This window comes from Lontra canadensis, unplaced genomic scaffold (assembly GCF_010015895.1).
Source record: "Lontra canadensis isolate GAN:19392208 unplaced genomic scaffold, GSC_riverotter_1.0 scaffold142, whole genome shotgun sequence".
NCBI classification, from domain to species: domain Eukaryota; kingdom Metazoa; phylum Chordata; class Mammalia; order Carnivora; family Mustelidae; genus Lontra; species Lontra canadensis.
This window is the reverse complement of record NW_022631136.1, coordinates 1,754,356-1,776,266: the sequence shown is the minus strand read 5'-3', so window position 1 is coordinate 1,776,266 and position 21,911 is coordinate 1,754,356. Positions and strand designations below refer to the sequence as shown.

General features: G+C 38.0%; 1 protein-coding gene across 1 annotated transcript in view; it reads right to left on the bottom strand.

Annotated features, from left to right (window-relative positions):
• The window catches only part of SNX27 (sorting nexin 27), a 61,848-nt gene that overhangs the window by 14,747 nt on the left and 25,190 nt on the right, over positions 1-21,911 (bottom strand). Inside the window, 4 exon segments of the mRNA XM_032843709.1 lie at positions 1,945-2,023; positions 5,641-5,745; positions 7,042-7,106; positions 9,302-9,494. Coding sequence (XP_032699600.1) covers positions 1,945-2,023; positions 5,641-5,745; positions 7,042-7,106; positions 9,302-9,494 — 442 coding nt within the window.

Sequence of the window (21,911 nt, the reverse complement as noted above, 5' to 3'; positions counted from 1 at the left end):
GGGAAGAAAGAAAGCTGAAGTGAAAAGATACATAAGGAATTTCCTCAGGACAACTATGTAAGATCAAGAGTGGCAGGCTAGGGGCGCCTGGGTGACTCAGTTGTTAAGCGTCTGCCTTCGGCTCGGGTCATGATCCCAGGGTCCTGGGATTGAGCCCCACATCAGGTTCTCTGCTCAGCGGGGAGCCTGCTTCCTCCTCTCTCTCTCTGCCTGCCTCTCTGCCTGCTTGTGATCTGTCAAATAAATAAATAAAATCTTTAAAAAAAAAAAAAAAAAGAGTGGCAGGCTATCCTTAACCAGAATACTGGTTTACAACCATCAAGGAGCTCTGCTATGGGACCACAAAATAACCATTTCTCTAGCCAAATCTATCCCTTCTAACTATAACTATGGCCAATCGAGCCTCAAACTGACAGAAATCTATCACTTGTAAGGCATACCCTTGAGTTAACATGTTGACTGTGCAGACAGCATTTATTCCAAACTCAAACTCTCTTATCCATTATCTGGGAAGTTACAGCAATGTCCACAGAACATTTTTAAAGCAAGCCTTACCCACCCAGCTATGGTACATTCAGAGTTTCCCATGCGGCAATTCTCAATGAACTGCTTCTATTGTTAAGAACTGAAAGCCTCTCTCTACTCTAAGACATCCATCAAAGTGAAAAGCATCTTCCCAGTAATGTTTCTTCCTCTTCCTAACAAGGCACAGCAGGATAAAACACTATCGTGTTTAATTTCTACGTTACTTTTCTTTGGAAAGGTTCAGACTTTTCTTCTCTTTATGTTTACCTGACTTTCTAACACTGCAAAAAGACAGACCTTATATTTCCCATTTTATTTGTTAACTAAACTTTAGAAAAAAATAGTAAGATTAGAATCCAAGTGCCCTGGTTCCCTAGCAATCCTCTGCAACATTTATATCTGCCTAGTTAGACCACAGGGAGTTGGGAAGATGAAGAATAATAAGGCGATAGCTGCTTCAGGGGGAATCGACCAGGGATGGCAAGGTGACCCAAACCTACCAAACTCTCCCCCTTTCTGGAGGAGGAAGGTGGGAAAAATCAATATTACCTGTCATTTCTGGCCTTAGCCCCATATATATATGATGTAGAAAGACCCATAAACTGTAGGAAATCTATGTCATCATCAGCAAGCACTTGGCACCGGGTGGCTCAGTTGGTTAAGTGACTGCCTTTGATTCAGGTCATGATCCTGGAGTCCCAGGATCGAATCCTGAATTGGGCTGCTCCCGGCTCCACAGGGAGTCTGCTTCTCCCTCTGACCTTCTTCCCTCTCATGCTCTCTCTCACAAATAAATAAATAAATTCTTTGGGAGGGGGCACTCAGACTTCCTCCCCTTTGTGATCTCAATGCAACCAATGTGACCACCATCCCTAGCTTTTATAAAATAGCATATGAGAAACTTCCTGTCAACATGCAATAAAATTTCCTAGAAAAAGAATATCTATTTACACAGAAACTTAAATACATGCATTAAAGCAAAGGTTTTTAAGCAATGTATCTCTTTCTAACTCCTGAAAATAAAAAGCTATTCTTAATTACCTACAAAAAGCATAAAAGTACACTAAAACAAGTTGTGGCTAAATCAACTATCCCTCTTTTTTGCTATTTCACTGGAATATATTAATTTTGAAACTCTGATTTTAAAAAATGTCATGAAGTATCAGTGCTAGGTATAAGTAAGTTGTATTTACAAAAGAGGAAAAAGGATTAGTGATCAGACACCCTTTTGACTTGGACTTAATAGGATCTGCCTGGTCTGCTTCTGCAAGACAGTCCTCATGAGTGGGATCTCCCCTTCTGCAAGCTCTTATTCTCTAGGCAAACAGTTTCAGTCTGACAGCTTCTGGGAGCTTTAGTCTGATAGAATTAGAATAAAATACCCTCAAACAAAACTTAAATAAATCAACTGGCACTTACCAAAGGAATGATTGATCACTTCAAATAAGGCAAAGTAATTCACTGTCGTACTGTCCATGCCAACCTTTGCTGCAATAGCCTATAGTGTAAACAGGGTAGACTCATTTTAGGGTAACTAAATCAGACAACACTATGGGAAAAGACAGGTGTGTGCATGTGCAATGGGGGAGAAGGGAGGAGTTTTGCCATCCTGGTTTCACATAAACTAAATACATAGTCTATAGCTATTCTTCTTTGTATGTATGTCTACATGCACTCATACACACATATGTACAAAATGAAAGGTGAAAAAAACCTGTATCTGACCCAAAGAGCTATGATCTCTAAATATGAGTTTTCCCCTTCCACTTCAAGCTAATAATAATCTCTCCTTAAATATCTTTTTTCTCTGAAATATGACTTCATCCCATGAAGGTCTTTTTTAACACCACTTGTAAGTCATGTGCTTGATAAGAACAGGTCTTAAGAAGAAAATAAATTCTTAAATATCCACTCTCACACACTTAACCTACAAAATCTGTATCTTTGGTTCTTGGGCTTAAAGTAGTTTGATAATTTTGTTCATGCTTCAAAATTATTCTTATTTATTTTTTGGAGGATCCATGCCTCAGCCTGGGGACCTCCATTTTCTAAGCATTATCACCATGAATATCCACATGAAAATAGTAGAATGTTGGAACAACAGAGTCATATTAAACAAGTATTAGGGGATGCCTGGGTGGCTCAGTCAGGCGTCTGCCTTCGGCTCGGGTCATGAACCCAGGCTCCTGGGATTGAATCCCACATCAGGCTCCTTGCTCGGCGAACAGCCTGCTTCTCCCTCTGCCTGCAGCTCTCCCTGCTTGTGCTCTCTCTCTAGCAAATAAATAAAATCTTTAAAAAACAAAACAAAAACAAGTATCAGTCCTTCTTTCTAGGAGCTCACAGGACAAAAAACAATTGAAAGACTCCATGTGCAAATAAATGAAAACTGAAATTACAAACAGAAGACAACAAAACTCAAAAATCACAAAATAGTACCGCAAGATCAATCTCAATATAAATAAGATATTAACTGAACAAGATAAAACTGTTAAATATTAGTGTCTCAGTAAGCCAAATATCCTTCTTCCCATATCAAATTATATCCTTCTTCCCATATCCTACTCACATATCAAACCTAAGCTCATCCCTGATGGGAGATAGAAACTAGAGATTATAAATGTTCTAAGTCACCATTCTATACTGCACTGAACAGAAACTGAAATGCTTTCAAAGTTTAGAAAATGGCTTACAGCTACAAGTCTCAGGAGGAGACTTGCACACTCAGGAGGAGACTTGTGCCAAAAAAAGGAGAAAAGTGCCAAAAAAAAAAAAAAAAAAGGTAAGTAATTGGCCTTGCTAGAGAAATACTAGAAAACAAAACAAAGAATACAAAACAAAACCAGCAACTTGTAAAAATAACATTTTCCTTGCAATCACTGCATCATGTTGTAATCTCAGAAATATATCCTTTGCCATGGTATACAGTACATGAGTAAATGTATGAGAAAGAGATTTGTTTCTTTGCTACAAAGGAAAAACAAACATTAATATCCAGAAACCTGACTCCCTGAAAGTCTTGATCAAATCAGGATTAAAGATAAACAAAAAGGGGGGTACCTGGGTGGCTCAGTGGATTAAAGATAAACAAAAAGCCCCACATCGGGCTCTCTGCTCGGCGGGGAGCCAGCTTCCCCCTCTCTCTCTGCCTGCCTCTCTGCCTACTTGTGATCTCTGTCTGTCAAATAAATAAATAAATAAATCTTAAAAAAAAAAAAAAAAGAATATAGAAGCAGACATGAAGGAGCTTCCACTGGCCAAAACTGGAACAATCTGAGCATCAAAGATAATATATGATTAAATTATATTAAATAACCTAAAACCCCATAATAAAATTATATTACATTTAAAAATAAAATAAAACAAAATAATTATTTCATTGGCCCTCACTGGAATCAACTAGGACACCAATTCTTTACTCTGAAAATTGGCAATAAAAAAATTCAATATTTATCCTCCCTTTCCTATAAACTGTATTTTAGGGTAACTACATAGCCCTAGTTAAGGACAAGTTCTTTACAGAAGAAGCCTACCTAACAAATATGAAGAAATGACAGAATTAGAAAACTAGTATTTTGTAACCCTTAATGAACTCACTGGTTAAGGGAGTAATCACCGATGATATACTCATCTAATTACATATCACTGGGAAATTTTACAGTAGAGGGCCCAGGTCATCACCACCTCAACCTACTGATTAATCTTAGTATCACAAAAAGTGGGATAACAAGATATTGTGTAACTCCTGTTGAAAAACAATAGGATGGATGGATATATATATATATATATATATCACCAATTGTGAAGTATTCTTATAAAACAAAGCTGAACCTGAACCTAATCGAACCTCTAGAGCAAACTTCAATTTATGTAAAATGTAAGAAGACAGACATATTAAATGACACAGATAAAAAACAAACAAACAGATAAACTCAGAATGTGGGACATTGTACATCACAGACCCAATTTCTGCAACAAATCAGTAACATGGAAATTAAAAGTTGGGGAAGGGAAGGGAGATTGCTTTATATTAAAACAAACATAAAAACCAAACTTGTTTAGATCCAGATTCTTTTTTTTAAGATTTTATTTATTTATTTGTCACAGAGAGATATCACAAGTAGGCAGAGAGGTAGGCAGAGAGAGAGGGGGAAACAGGCTCCCTGCTAAGCAGAGAGCCCGATGTGTGGCTCGATCCCATGACCCTGAGATCATGACCTGAGCCGAAGGCAGAGGCTTAACCCACTGAGCCATCCAGGCAACCCTAGATTCAAATTTTAACAAACCAACTATAAAAAATCACCTCCACAGAGTTGGGAAAATTTGACTATGGATTTGTTATTAGTTAATGCCAAGGAAATACTATTAATTTTTTAGATCTGATAATGGCTTTGTGTTTATATAAGAAGAATGTCCTTATTTTTTTTAGAGATTTATACTGAAATATACACAGGTCCAATAAAATGGAATTTGCTTTAAAATATTTAAACAAAGGGGCACCTGGATGGCTCAGTCAGTTAAGCACCTGCCTTTGACTCAGGTGATGATCCCAGGGTCCTGGGATCCAGCCCTGCATCAGGCTCCCTGCTCAGTAGGGAGTCTGCTTCTTGCCTTTCCTCTCCCTCTGCCCCTCCTCCCCCTGCTTGTGTTTTCTCTCTCTGTTTCAAATAAATAAAATCTTTTTTAAAAAATTAAACAAAGGAAAAGGAAAAAAGGATATATAATACAAATGTGGCAAAATCTTGATGATTATTAAATATAAGTGATAGAAAAATGGGGTATCACTGTACTGTTCTGTTTTCATATATGTTAAAGTTTTTTACAATTAAAAAGAAGGGGTGGGCTAATCACAGCTACTAGGTAGGTAACTACTAGGTAGTTACCTACAGTAGGTAACTGTAGGTAGGTAACTGTGACAGTAGGTAACTATACCCTTCCTTCAAGGGGGGCAAAGTATTTTCACATTAATAATAACATCAACAAGAGTACCTAACATTTAATAAACTCATTATATGCCAGGTAGTTCAAGCACTTTATATGTATTAACTCATTTAATCTATCTTCCTTAGCTTTATACCATCCAATATTGAGTCTACATGTTCAAGTTTAATTTACCTGATATACTTGGTCTGTAGTACTGTTCTTTTTAACCCTGACTGTAACTGTTGTTCCATCTGGTAGTGCTACTCTCAGCTCTACGTCGGAGACACCATTATAGTTCTGGGGGAAAAGACAAAGAGATAGAATTTATGACCCAGCATATCCTCACTCTCCTTGCAACATGTTAGCTAAACAACAAACCTAAACATCTGATAGAAAACAAGTTCCAATGAAAAGGGGTAAAAAGAAACCTTAAAGTCAATACATTTTACAAGTCAGAAAGCTGACTTCAGGCTGCAGCAGAAGTTAACCTTTAAGATGAACAGAGAGGAAAGAAACATGTTAAGCTAATATGCTCACATTTCAAAACAGAACACTTATGTGAAGCAGTCTAGGTCAAACACAGATGAGATTTTTGGCTTACTTGCAAAATTCAGAACTCACAAATGAGAAAAGAGAACAACTAAACCCAGAAGTTTTGACAAACATTCTCTGGATTTAAATGGTTAAGCATACTAGATTGGTTCAAGTCGTATCTTAAGTTCCTTTCTAAACCCTGAAGTAATCATAACACTTTTGACAGGAAAAATGGATGAAATGCAGGAATCTGAGTTAGTATAATGTCCAATTTTCTTCTAGAGAAGAGTACACAATTCTTATCCCTTAATTTAAAAAATCCTTCTTTCTTATTGCTTTTGATGATTAATATATTCTTTTAACAGATTTTTTTTTTTTTTAAAGTAGGCTCCATACCCAGTGTGGAGCCCAACTCCAGGCTTGAACTCATGACGCTGACATCAAGACTTGAGCTGATATCAAGAGTTGGATGCTTAGCCAACTGACCCACCCAGGTACCCCTCCTCTAACAGATTTCTGACTTTCTAAGTTTTATTAGAGAGAAACAACTATTTAAGAGCAAGTCGATTTTCATTTACCATTTAAAAAATATTCATCATCTAAAACCATCCTAAGTATTACTTCATTGTAAGCCCTTGTCTAAAAGAAACTTATTATCTAGTTGGGAAAAAAAGACATATACATAAAAAATAATTAGCAGATAAAACACTATTTAATATAGCAGCATTATATATTCTTTCTTCTACTCCATTAATACTTATTAAGCACCTACAATATGCCTGACATTATAGTAAGGCACAGGGAATAGAAAGATGACCAAGATTTAGCTCTTGTTCTGGAGTTCTACTACATGGTGACCAGAATTAACAATACTATACTGTTTTATCTGAATTTTGCTAGGAGGGTAGATCTTGAAAGATAAGCAGGGTACAGAAAAAAGGGAAGCTGAAAAAACACTCATTTGGAGAATTTATGGCAGTTCAATCTATAACCAGTATCTTTGTTTTCCCCCACAAGGAGCCAAGGGGTAAATAGTCACTGAAGGGATTCTTCACCTACCTCATCTGATTCTGATAGGAATTCCTGCATGATGTCACTCTCACCAATGACTCGTATTGAGCACACTGTAGAAAATAAAAATAGAATCCGGCATGAGATTCTAAAATCAAGACTTTAAAGTCAGGAACTTATCAAGGTTTAAGCTTAAATCATGAGTAGCAGACAATGCAGAGGAGGTATGCCATTCCTGACATATGACATGTTAAGGCACAACAAGTATTCTTATAAATATGAACTACAACAGAGGAATAATAGGATGCTCAAAGATGTAGCTTGCTGATGGGGCACCTGGGGGGCTCAGATGGTTAAGTGGCTATCCTCGGCTCGGGTCATGATCCCAGAGTCATGGGATCAAGCCCCACATTGGGCTCCCTGCTCAGCGGAGAGCCCGCTTCTCCCTCTCCCTCTGCCTGCCATTCTGCCTACTTGTGCTCCCTCTCTGTCAGATAAGTAAATAAAATCTTTTAAAAATGATGTAGCTTGCTAAAAATATTAAACATAGCCAAAGGAAGTCACCCAAAACCAGAGAAGTTCAGTAAATTTAACTTTGCAATCACATGTGAACTAAGAACAAGACAATAGAGCAAGGATAAGGTCAATTAGGAATAAAGCAAATACAGGGGCGCCTGGGTGGCTCAGTGGGTTAAAGCCTCTGCCTTCGGCTCAGGTCATGATCCCAGGGTCCTGGGATCGAGCCCCACATCGGGCTCTCTGCTCCGCGGGGAGCCTGCTTCCTCCTCTCTCTCTCTGCCTGCCTCTCTGCCTACTTGTGATCTCTGTCTGTCAAATAAATAAATAAAATCTTTAAAAAAAAAAAAAAGGAATAAAGCAAATACAAAAGGAAAAAAGACTACTTCACTTAGGAACCAGGCCAGTCAGAGAACCATAAGAACTTAAAACTACTTCGGAAAAAATGGGTAGGTAATTAAGTAGTAAGCTCAGCACATCTTCTCATCCCACTAACTTTAGCTTCAAAACAACCAAAAAAAAAAAAAGGAAAAGAAAAGAAAAAAAGAAAGGAAGGAAAGCAGGTAAGTAGTTAATTGTCTAAATCTAAGTTAATTTCCTGACACTCTCATGAGGATGTTAAGTTATACTGATGACTTTACTTCATTTTATTAAAAAATATTTATACCCTTTTTCATTTCCCGAGGGCTGTGTTTAGAGGCCATTCCATGTTAGAAAAAAGCTAAAAACAGATGAGGGAGTCTCACTAACTTCTACAGGGGAAACAGTTTTTTCTTCAGGGATAAGGCTCTCTACTAAAGTTTAAAAAAATTCAATTAGGTCAATTAGTTCTTATACAAGGACACAAGGACATAGAATTAATAAATATCACATAAGACCATTATTCTATTAAATTAGTATTTTCAAAAAGGCCTGTTGCACAGCTGGGAAATTATGTAACTCCATAATGTAAGGATCTCTTCTCTGAGCCACAGAATGAACTATCTTATTCTGGAAATCTGGGTCATTTCTCCTTGTCTTTCCAGATAAGCAAATGTTTCAGCACCCACATCTCAGACTTCTGATATACTACTTGGAAGTCCTGAGATAACAAGTAGGTTTCAATACTTTAACCTATAACCTGCTTAGATCAACAGGACCTTAGATTACCTACAACTTTGCACCTGTAAGAGGAAAAGGAGTTTTCAAGTATGATTTGCCAGTGAACTGAGAATCATTTTAATAAAAATGTTTTAAGTATGACCTGTTTAGATCTGAAGTCAACTCAGCATGTTGATGAGTCTGTCTTTGTTTGCTGGCAAATAACATAACCCTATAAATACAGGTCCCTAATGCATCAAAAACGAATTATGTATTTTTCTGTTGTTAAGTCCTCACCAAGTCAAGGAAATAAAAATTAATCCTTGTGCTGGACATTTCAGTCTCAGCTTCAAAGCTCAGATCACTCAACATCAATGGTCAGAGAGATGTGATTTACTTTCACTACTGAGTTCGGGAAAATTAGCTATGGAGTTTAAGAGTTGCAACACAGGGATGCCTGGGTGGCTCGGTTGGTTGGACAACTGCCTTCGGCTCGGGTCATGGTCCCAGAGTCCCGGGATCGAGTCTCGCATTGGGCTCCCGGCTCCATGGGTAGTCTGCTTCTCCCTCTGACCTTCTCCTCGCTCATGCTCTCTCTCACTGTCTCTCTCTCAAATAAATAAATAAAATCTTAAAAAAAAAAAAAAGAGTTGCAACACATACCCAGACTCCATGTCTACTTAAGATAGTAGAGTTTAGTAGGCCAGCTTACCTTTTTCTAGATATTCTTCCAACCCCCGACGTCGGGCATCTAGTTGCTGTTCTGATAAAGAGAATGGCCACTTCCCTGGAAGTCGGGGAAATGTAAAGTTGGCAAACTCTCTCTTCAGGTTCTGGTGTAGGATGGCAAACTCCCGGTACCGCTTAGAACACAGCTGCCTCCCTGCCATATAAACATTGTATACCTGGTGAGGGGAAAGAACAAAAAAAAAAAAAAAAAAAAAAAAAAAAAAAAAAAGCCTACTTACTACAAATTAAATCACAGAATCATCTAAAGTCAAGCTCAGACAGATGCTGGTGAGGTATATTCTGCTACATACTTAACAGAGAATATGTTCATGGTCACTGTAAAATAAGGCTTACTTTTAATAAACATGCCAGAAATGATAGGTACAACAGAGTGCTACTCCTTTCAAGTAGCCCATGACCTTATTTTTGCTATTAAAATTACCTCCAACACATTGTTTTAAATATCTTCAAAGGCAATTATCAGCTTTTAAGAGTAGATTTTATTTTCAGAAAGTTAAGTCATTCAAAGTCAATGTGGTAAATCTAGTGAATGAACAAGGAAGCAAATTTGGAGATTTATAAAGTGAGGGTTGACTAGAAAGCAATGTGACTGATATTTGTGTGTGGCCCAAACTTCAAAGGAAGTTCTAAAAATTATGTAATAGTAGCATTTTGTTAGTAAAATGTTTTTGTTGCAAAAACTACTTTCCCAAAGTTAGATAGCTTTAGTTTTGTTCTTCCTTCCATCATTAAAACAGGGCTAACAAAAAGTTGAAGAATAAACATATTCTAAGGACCCCCTTGTAATTACAAAGAGTTAATAATCCTCATGAAGAAATGGTTAGAGACTTTTGTCTGTTGTTCATAGATACATGCCAAGCTTCTAGAACAGTGTGGAACATAGCAGTAACTATGTAACTCAGAAAATATCTGATTACAAAATAAATGGATATATGTGAAATTCTTGACTATGTACCCTCATAAAGGAAAGTGATAGAACATGCAATCCAAAAACATCTAACAATCCAAGTTACTTTGTATTCTCAGAACATAACAAATGAGGCAGAGATGGAAAAACTGGCCCCAAATCACATTAACTGGTTTTGCAAAAATCATTACCAATTTTAAACGTGCACAAAACAGATCATCTACTCATGGAATCAGGAGTTAATCACTGAGAATATATAGGCCAAAGCCTTTCCTTCAAAGCTCAATATGTGTCTTTCCCATGCTTCTGTGATTTAGGAAGTGAATTAAATGCAAAAAAAAAAAAAATTTCATTCATTCAAGATTCCTCTCCCATAACTTTTTATCCATGATTCCTCCAATTAAAAACAAAGCCTCTAATCACTATCAAACGTCTCCAAGGATGTGTATGATCCGGATCAATGAGCGTTCTTCCTGTGATTATCACTCAAAGTTGTAATGAATCACATATATTATCAAGTATTCCCATCACTGCCTCCTGAAGTACAAATGCATAAAAAGGAGAACAGCATTGCCCTTAGATAATACCACAGTTTTCCTGAGGGCAGGCAGTCTTAAGAATTCTTATTTAGTCAGTCTGGCCTTATATACTTCCTTCTCAAACTAAAGTATCCAAATTTCTCAATAACATCACCATTCTTTTGCTTACAAAAAGTAAGCCCATAACAGTATGGGTGATATGTATCAGCCTGAGTTCCTCATACGAGGAAGGAAGGGAGGTAAAACTACTTAGGGACACTACTAACTCAAAGATACTCCCCAAAATCTTTTTCCAAGGAAGAATAGAATAGATCTTTGATAATGCACAAGAAGACTATGACTGTATTTCTTCAAAGGTGATCACCTGAGTGATCTCAAGTCCTGTAAAACATTTCCTAGGGTAAAAAGAACGCTATAGCCTGAGAGGCCTTTGTGATAATTTCAACAAGAAACCTGAGAAATTGACTCAACTTTCAGTTTCTTCATACAATGAGAAGAGTAACATCAAACAGCCACTCACCTACCCCCCCCACCACTCCCAATTTAAATGTGGCGTCAAGGCAACAGAAATATAAATAATCTGGATGCCTGACAGTTCTGTAATACTTTTAAGGGAAGCAGGAATGGCCTCCCCAAGAGCCAAAAACCATTTTTAAATTAACTGTGCTAGGGGCGCCTGGGTGGCACAGTGGGTTAAAGCCTCTGCCTTCAGCTCAGGTCATGATCTCAGGGTCCTGGGATCGAGCCCCTCGTCAGGCTCTCTGCTCGGTGGGGAGCCTGCTTCCTCCTCTCTCTCTGCCTGCCTCTCTGCCTACTTGTGATCTCTATCAAATAAATAAAATCTTTTAAAAAATAAAATAAAATAAATTAACTGTACTAAGCAAATGAGAAACATACAAAAAGAGCGCCAACAGATTGTCTTTGTTCTTCACTGTCCTTAAAATTAACCAAGATCTATCAGTATTCATAGTTCCCTGGTTTGGACACACTCACTTGACAAAAAAAAAATGACTGAATCACTTAGTGCATGCTGAGGTCTTCTGCCTAAAACTCAAGAACGTCCATGGGCCATGAGAAATGCCCATAGTCTCAGGATGCCCGGGTGGTTCACTCAGTTAAGCATCTGCCTTAAGCTCAGGTCATGATCCCAGGGGCATGGGATGGAGTCCCACATCAGTCTCCTGCTCAGTACGGAGCCTGCTTCTCCCACGCCTGCCGGTTCCCCTACTTGTGTACTCACTCTCAAATAAATAAATAAATAAAATCTTTAAAAAAAAAAAGGAAGAAGGCGCCTGGGTGGCTCAGTGGGTTGGGGCCTCTGCCCTCGGCTCAGGTGGTGATCTCTGTCTGATCACAAGAGATCCTTGTGATCTCTGTCTGTCAAATGAATAAATAAAATCTTTAAAAAAAAAAAAGAAAGAAATGCCCATAGTCTCATTACAAACGAGAGTGTCTATCAAAAATATATATTCTCTGGGGGCGCCTGGGTGGCTCAGTGGGTTAAAAGCCTCTGCCTTCGGCTCAGGTCATGATCCCAGGGTTCTGGGATCACACCCCGCGTCAGGCGCTCTGCTCAGTACTCAGCCTGCTTCCCCTCCTCTCTCTCTGCCTGCCTATCTGCCTACTTGTGATCTCTGTAAAATAAATAAATTCTTTAAAAAATATATATGTATGTGTATGTGTGTGTGTGTGTGTGTGTGTGTGTGTGTGTGTGTATTTATTCATTCTCTGGACTTGAGGAGGACATAATCAAATAGGAACTACAGATATACACGGGCAGGCAGTGCTTTGGGGATCTTTCTACCTTAATTTAAACCCTAAGATTTAGGCTGGCTCATAAACAGAATTAGATGAAGTTAGTCTAGCTTGCAATAGTACACTGAATTTAACGATCACTGGTTACTTTCTTCAACTTGGAACGTTCACACTGCAAAGCCAGTTGTCCGAGGCAACAAGTTTGTCTGTCTTTCTCTCTCTCCCCCTCTCCCTCCATTCCTTCTTTCCTTCCTTTCATATTAGTTTATTTAGGGGTTCCATTTTTACTCCTCAACAGATTTTATGTATTTCTTATATGCTTCTTCACTCATTAATTCATCCAATTCTGAAGGATTACTGAGTGTTATCTTGATTAGCCAACCATCTTCATAAAAGGTTTTATTGACAAGTCCTGGATTTTCTGCAATTAATTTCAGTGACTTCTCCTGATGGTGGAGAATAGAGTTCACTAGCAGCTTCCATACTTTCCAAAGGACCAAACTCTTCTTGTTTGTTCAATTTTGTCCCACCTTTAGGCAGACTACATTAAACAACATCTCCCAAAGCTTCCTGTGCAAAATTGCTGAATCTCATTGTTCTGATACCACTTTCTGTTGTTACCCATTCATGGGCAGAGCCCGTGCAATCAGACAGCACCTGCCCTCAGGCTCCAGGGCTGGGGCAAGCAGGGCCCAGTGGGCTTAGAGGCTCTGCACCGCTCTTAGCACCTTTGAGGGTAACAAGTTTCAGTCCTCTTGAGATCCTCTTTGCTTAGTAAGAACCCGATAGGAAAAAATATGGGTGAGGAAAGTATAAAACTTCTCTGCCAGTGATCTAATTTTGTTTCTCTGGATTCTGCAGGTCCAAGTTTCAAAATTCAGCTTCAAAATAATTTCTAATATGTAAATGCTGAAAATTCATGCCATGTAATTTCTTTCTCTAGCCTCATGACTTAATCCTATGTAATAAATGCCAGAAGATGATAACTGATAAATTCTTTTCTCTCTTTTTCTTAAACAGGCTCCGTGGCCAATGTGGGGCTTGAACTCACCACCCTGAGATTAAGTCCTGTGCTCTATTAACTGAGCCAGCAAGGTGCCCTGTAACTGATAAAATCTTACAATGAGCACAACCCACTGCAGGGAAAGCAATTCTATTAACATCTGGGCTCTGTATTCAGTAGCAAAACCAAAATCCCAGATATCCGAGATCTCCATTTTGTTGGTTCCTTAGATCCCCACCTATAGATTTCTTAAGGCTTTGAAATGGTAACATCTCGTCCTATGTAGGATGTGAATATTAAAAAGTTTTCATTTTCTGACAGGAAATTATGTTACTGAACACACAGAGGAGAATCTCCTTATATGATGCAAAAGTTATTAGAAAATAAAAATAGAATGGTGACATTTTGGCAATATCATCCAAGTTCAGCTTCCAAAAGTCAAACAGATGCTGTCCTGTTCCCTTTATTGATCTGGATGAAACTTCAATGTACATTATGACCAACAAATTGTTTCTAACACCATCTTGCTATTTAATCTCATTTTTAGCTGAAAATTCATCTTTAGACCAGAATTTTTTTTTTTTTTTTAGATTTTATTTATTTGACAGAGATCACAAGTAGGGAGAAAGGCAGGCAGAGAGAGAGAGGAGGAAGCAGGCTCCCTGCTGAGCAGAGAGCCCGATGCAGGGCTCGATCCCAGGACCCTGGGATCATGACCTGAGCCAAAGGCAGAGGCTTTAACCCCCTGAGCCACCCAGGCGCCCCTGAAAATTCATCTTTAAAAAAAAAAAAACAACACTGGGCGCCTGGGTGGTGGGATCAAGGCCCAAATCAGGCTCTCTGCTCAGCAGGGAGTCTGCTTCCCACCCCCCTCTGCCTACTTGTGATCTCTCTCTCCTATCAAATAAATAAATAAAATCTTAAAAAAAAAAGTCTCAAAACAACAACAACAACATTGCCATTCTTAAGCTGCTTATAAAGTTAAAGGAGATACAGCACTCTTAGTTCATTTCTGTGAGATCCTTAACTCAGGGATTTTTCCCTAATGCTGAAGTATTTAGGCTCCTTCCTGGAAATAAAAAAGCACAAAGGCCACAATATGCTCTTCAATAACTTAGGTTTCTTGTGTGTTCGTGCATGCATGTGTCTGTGTGTTCTCCCCCAAGATGGATCATAAATGGTCTATTTTTTTTTCTTTATTTGGACCTCAGGTATACAGAACTGGATTAATCATAATCCCTGGTTCATAACACAGTCTCATTATGGCAAGCTCTTTGTTTGGAAATTTAATTAGTTACTTTAACCTTGTAAAAAGTAAACTATAAATAAGACCCTGACAATAATTTCTAACCATAGTCTCTGCCACCTTTATCCCCTCCTCTCCCTGCTTCCCTGACCCTCAAAATTAACATATTCAACCATGTTCATCATTCCTTTGCTTTTCTTTTTATAGTATTTTCCTGTATCTATTAGTAATCCTTAAATTTTTATTTTTTATATTAATTTTTAAAGGATATTTTAGTTTTAATGGAATATTACAAAAAGAAAGAAAGCTTGCCATTTGTAATGATATGGATGGAACTAGAGGGTAGGTTATTATGCTAAGCAAAGTAAGTCAGAGAAAGACAAATACCATATGAATTCACTCATATGCAGAATTTAAGAAACAAAACAGATGAGCATAGGGGAAAAGATGGAAAAATAAGATGAAAATTGAGAGGGAGGCAAACTGTAAGAGACACCGAACTCTAGGAAACAGAAGGTTGCTGGAGAGGAGGTGGTGGCGGGGAGGGATAATTGAATGACAGGCACTAAGGAGGACACTTGATGTAATGAGCACTGGGTGTTATATGCAACTGATGAATCACTGAATTCTACCTCTGAAACTAACAAAAAAAGGGGGGGAGGTATTTTAGTTTTATAAAAAGGATATCATGCAGAGTGAGACCTTTTCATGGCTTATTTTTTCCCTAGTCTCATCTACAATGTTACACACCTTTGTGGTTTATTCTGTTGTATATAACAATTTGTTGTTTTGCTTTTTAAGTATCTGTTATCCCACTGATGGGCACTTGGATTGTTTCTGGGTTTTGGCTATCATGAACAAATACTGCTATGAACTTATATACATACCCCCTGCTGTACATATATAAAAGATTCTCTTGGGTATGCTAAGAGTAGAACTGCAACGTTATAAAGTATGTGAATAATTAACCTAAAGAGATAATGCCAAATGGTAAGCTAAAGCGGTTAGTTACATCAACTTATACTCCTCTCAGTAAAACATAAAAAGATCCTCTTATTTCTTGCCAATAGGGAATGGGTATGAAAAGATTTCTCACTGTGGTCCTAATTTACATTTCTCTAATGTTTCATCTAATGATGTTTATCATCTCTTCACACATTTATTGGCGATGTGAGTGTTCTCTTCTGTAAAATACACATTCATATATTTTGCCCAGTGTTAGACTGAGTTTTTGTGCTTTTCTCACTGATTTGTAGAGTTTATTATAAGTCCTTGACATAATATTTTTCATGTATGTATATTCTAACTTCTCCTACTGTGTCATTTGTCTTTTTACTTTATTATGTAACTTGATTTTTAAAAAATGTCTGTTTTATGAAGTCATTCTTATAATCAATGCTTTCTGTGTTAAACTCTGCTATACACAGGACCAAAAACTCTTTGCTATACCTATTCACCTATACCTTCTATTAACAGCTTTTAATTTTTTTGTCATTTAAATCCTTAATCGAACTAGAATCAAATTTTCTAAATAGTATGAAGCAAGATTCCACTGGTATTTATTTTAAAATCAAGAATATTAAAAATCAAGTTTTAATTATCTATAAATAAAAATATTCTGTTTTTATAGGATAATCTGAGAACTTCTAAATGGTCTGGAATTAACCTCTTACAATAAACACCTAGAAAACCGGGCAAAACATAGGAAATGACTATTTTTAGACACTAGACAACCGGCAACTAAGAACTGTGATCCCTGAGAAAAGGGAAATAAACAAGATGAGCTCTACCATAACCTAGGCTTTCTAGGTTCTGGTTTCTCCTGAAATGGGGGTCGGGGATGCGGCATCCAAATAGTATGGCAACTTCACTGAGTTGTGGAGACAGAAACTAGAGTTCAGGGAGGCCAGAGCAGATAGGATTTATAGGACAGAGTGCACAAGAGTGGGGAGCTAAAGAGAGACAGAGCTCTAGAAATCCCCTTGATTTTGTATAGGATCCCCTTGAATTCTGGCCAAATAGCCATTTGAGGAAAGAACTATTACCAGGGTGAGCTGTAAAAATAATTACTAGAGTTCAAAAAGCATCTGTAGTCATTTGACTTCCCTCCAGCCAGAACAGAGAGACCTCCCTTGAATCTCCATGGCATTCAAAAGAACTCAAAAGTGCCATGCTTTAGGAACAGAGCTAAATTAGCTCTAGACTATAAAAGCTACTCTTATGCTCACCCTAAAAGAGCTTAAAAACCTGAAAAAGGATCAAAGTAATGTATAAGTAACTTAACTGCATGCCAGCAGAAAGAAAGAAAGAAAGAAAGAAAGAAAGAAAGAAAGAAAGAAAAGAACAGAACCCATCATTCTTTAAAGGAATATAACAAAATCTAACACATTGTCACATTAAATTAACAAGGTGCAAAACCCCATCAAAAATTACTAGACATATACTATGCAGCCATCAAAAGAAATGAAATCTTGCCATTTGCGACGACGTGGATGGAACTAGAGGGTATCATGCTTAGCGAAATAAGTCAATCGGAGAAAGACAACTATCATATGATCTCCCTGATATGAGGGAGAGGAGATGCAACATGGGGGGTTAAGGGGGTAGGAGAAGAGTAAATGAAGCAAGATGGGATTGGGAGGGAGATAAACCATAAGTGACTCTTAATCTCACAAAACAAACTGAGGGTTGCTGGGGGGAGGGGGGTGGGGGGGATGGGGTTATTATGGACATTGGGGAGGGTATGTGCTATGATGAGTGTGGGGAAGTGTGTAAACCTGGCGATTCACAGACCTGTACCCCTGGGGAAAAAAAATATATGTTTATAAAAAATAAAATTAAAAAAAAAATAAAAAAAAAATTACTAGACATATAAAGAAGCATGAAAATTTTATCCATAACCAAAAGAAAACTCAGTAGAAAAAGACTCAGATATGACAGAAACAAGTAGTAGCAGACAAATACATTAAGTAGCCATCACTGGCTGCTTCTGTTTAAGATTTAGGAAGTAAATCTTAAATAAGTAATACCGCTCTAGATATAAGAGATTTCCCATACACCTGCAAGTCTTCTTCATGCGCCTCTTGTGCTCAAAACAAAGACCAGAGTCAGAGCCAGACACTAGAAATGGGCTACTGTGGCAGCTTAGGCATGACAGAGGTGCTTGGCAAAAAAGACACAATGCCCCACCTACATCCCCTAAACCCTTATCTTCTATTATTAAGCAAAAGCCTTAAGCCCTTGGGGGGGATAGCCAGCAAATCCTCTCATTCAGAGGGCACCGGCAAAGATCCACTGCTTCTGGGGAAAAACTAAAATGAAAAACCCTCTACTCCTTACTCCTGGTGAGAGGCAGGAAACCATCTTGGACCCAAGTTCCTATATTGATACTAAGTAGAGCTCTGCTACAGCTAGAGAAAGGACAAGAAACTCTTCCAAGACTAACCACAGATACAAGGCAGAGTTTAGCTATGGTAAGGAAGAAGGGCAGAAAAACTAAAAAAGTCTCACTCCCAAGATACAGACATAGGGTCTCTGTAGACCCTGTCTGAGACGGAAGTTGGACCAGATAACGCAGACCTCCCACTATAAATCTAGCCTAAATAAAAAGCATGAGCAGTTTGCCAGAGGGGGATAGGCAAAGGTAGAGAGAACTTGTCTGTGGTATAGGCAATGCAGGGGAAGCTAAAAGTTGAGAGGGCGGGGAGAGCTGAACACAGAAAAACAGAGCCTCTGACCGCAGCCCCTACTCAAGCACAAAGCAGCCTATATTATTAGAGAGATTTGAAGCCTATGGAACAATAAAGGTACCAAAAGCCAAAATAACACCCAAACTGAGCCTGACTGACTCAATCCCCTGATGAAGACATTTGCTCATTTTCAGGTTCAAATATTATTTACGTCAGTCTCTACTTTTTCTACACATGATATTTGGTACTCAATCATGTATTACAGGACAAAAAAGTAAGAAAGAAAAAACACTTATGGCAAGAGATAAGGCAATCTCAGAGATAGCTAAATGTCAAAACTATCAGGCACCTTAAATAACTATGATTCATACATTAAAAGATGTCATGGAAAAGGCAGACAACATGTGTAAATAGATGGAGAATTTCAGGGGAAATGATAGAAATAAAAACATGGTATCAGAGAAGAAGAATTTCTCTGACAATCAACAGTAGGCTGGACACAGCTGAGGAAATAATCAGTGAACTTGAAAACAGGGTAACAAAAACAATCTAAAGCAAAAAAAGGAAAAAAAAGAAAGGAATAAAGAAAAAGAAAACAATAGAACATCCAAAAGCTGTAGGACAGTATCAAACAGTCTAGCATACATGTAATTGATCTCAGAAGGACAAGACAAAAAGAACACAGCTAAAGAAATATTTAATGACATACTGGCTGACAATTTTTGAAAAATAATAAGATATCAAACCACAAATCTATAAAATTTAGAAAACCCAATCAGGATAAATACCAAGAAAGACTTAACTTTGAAGCTAAAAAACTCTGACGGTAACTATAAGGGGCTAAAACATTACATAGAGAAGAACAAAAGCTGAAATAATCAGGCCTCTCACTTGTCATCAGACACTATGCAGGCCAGTATACAGGAGTCACATTTTTAAGATTTTTTTAAAAATTTGACAGATCACAAGGAGGCAGAGAGGGAGGCAGAGAGAGAGGGGAAGCAGGGTCCCTGCTGAGCAGAGAGCCCAATGTGGGGCTCAATCCTAGGATCCCAGGATCATGATCCGAGCGGAAGGCAGAGGCTTTAACCTGCTGAGCCACCCAGTTGCCTCAGGGGTCACATTTTTAAAGTACTGAAAGAAAAAAACCCATCAACTCAGAATCTTACACCAGGTAAAAATATCTTTCAAACATAAAGGTGAAATAAAGACTTTTTCAGACCAACAAAAACTAAGAAAATTCATTGCCAGAAGATCTGCACTATAAGAACATTAAAGAAAATTCTTTAGGCAGAAGGAAAAGGATATCAGATGGAAACTGAATTTACACAAAGGAATGAACGACACCATAAATGGTAAATACGTGATTAAATGATTATAAAAGAGCTCTTTCCTGGGGCGCCTGAGTGCCTCAGTCGTTAAGCATCTGTCTTCAGCTCAGGTCATGATCCTAGAGTCCTGGGATTGAGCCCCAGGCATGGGAGGGGGGATCCCCTGCTCAGCAGGAAGCCTGCTTCTCCTTCCCACTCCCCCAACTTGTGTTTCCTCTCTTGCTGTCTGTCAAATAAATAAACCTTTAAAAAAAAAAAAAAAAAAAAAGGGATGCCTGGGTGGCTCAATTGGTTAAGCAGCTGCCTTTGGCTGGCTTGGGTCATGATCCCAGCGTTCTAGATCAAGTCCCACATCGGGCTCCTTGCTCCGCAGGGAGCCTGATTCTCCCTCTGCCTCAGCCTGCCACTCTGTCTGCCTGTGCTAGCTCTGGCTTGGTTCTCTCTCTGACAAATAAATAAATAAACTCTTTAAAAAAAAAAAACAAAAAACCCTTTCCTTATTTTTCATTTCTTGAATTATTTAAAGCAAAGATAACAAAGTAATATGGAATTTATAACACATATAGAAGTAAAATGTATGACAACAACAGCACAAAGGATGACAGAAGGAAATGATATATACTGTTGTAAACGTCTTTTATTATATGAGAAGTAATACTGAATTATTTAAAGGTAATATTTATAAAGATATATATTAAAAACCTGGAACAACACACATACTCAAAACAGCATTATTCACAACAACCAAAAAGTAGAAATAATCCAAATGTCCATCAACTGAAGAAGAGATAAATTAAATGTGGCATATCCAAACAATGGAATGTTACTTGGCCAAGATATGCTACAACATGGATAAACCCTAGAACACATACGATTTTCATTTATGCGAAAAGTCCAGAATAGGCAAACCTATAGAGATAGAAAGATCTATAGGGAGATGAGAGGTATGGAGGATGCTGCCTTTCTGAGGGGATGAAAATGTTCTAAAACTAACTGTGGTAATGGCTGCACTACTCTGTGAACTAAGAACCACTGAATCATATACACTTAAGGTGTACAATTGCTGGTATGTAAATCACACCTCAATAAAGTTATTACAAAAACGGAGTTAAAACTATAAAACCTTTACAAGAAAACAAAAGATTTGTGTCCTTCGGTTAGGCAACTGTCTTAGAATATGAATTATCCATAAATGAACAAAACAAACTCGACTTCATCAAAATTTAAAACTTCTGTTCTTTGAACGATACTGTTAAAAATAAAATAAAAAGGGGCGCCTGGGTGGCTCAGTGGGTTAAGCCGCTGCCTTCGGCTCAGGTCATGATCTCAGGGTCCTGGGATCGAGTCCCGCATCGGGCTCTCTGCTCAGCAGGGAGCCTGCTTCCCTCTCTCTCTCTGCCTGCCTCTCTGCCTACTTGTGATCTCTCTCTGTCAAATAAATAAATAAAATCTTTAAAAAAAATCTTTTAAAAAAAATAAAATCTTTTAAAAAAAATAAAAATAAAAATAAAAATAAAAATAAAATAAAAAAATAAAAAATAAAAAAATAAAATAAAAAGAATGTCCTTCAGCAGATGAATGGATAAAGATGTGGTCCATATATACAATGGAGTATGACTCAGCCAGCAGAAAGGATGAATACCTACCATTTGCATCAACATGGATGGAACTGGAGGGGATTATACTAAGTGAAATAAGTCAAGCAGAGAAAGACAATTATCATATGGTTTCACTCCTATGTGGAACAGAAGGAATAGCACAGAGGACCACAGGGGAAGAGAGGAAAACTGCATGGGAAGAAATCAGAGACGAGGCAAACCATGAGAGACTCAGGACTCTGGGAACTTGAGGGTTACAGAAGGGAGAGGGGTTGGGGGATAGGGTAACCAGGTGATGAGTATTAAGGATGAACACTGGGTGTTATACACAACTAATCAATTGTTGAACACTACATCAAAAACTAATGATGTACTATATGCTGGTTAATTGAACATATGACAAAAAAATTTATAAATAAAAATAAGGGGTGCCTGGGTGGCTTAGTTGGTTAAGCGACTGCCTTCGGCCCAGGTCATGATTCTAAAGTCTCAGGATCAAGCCCG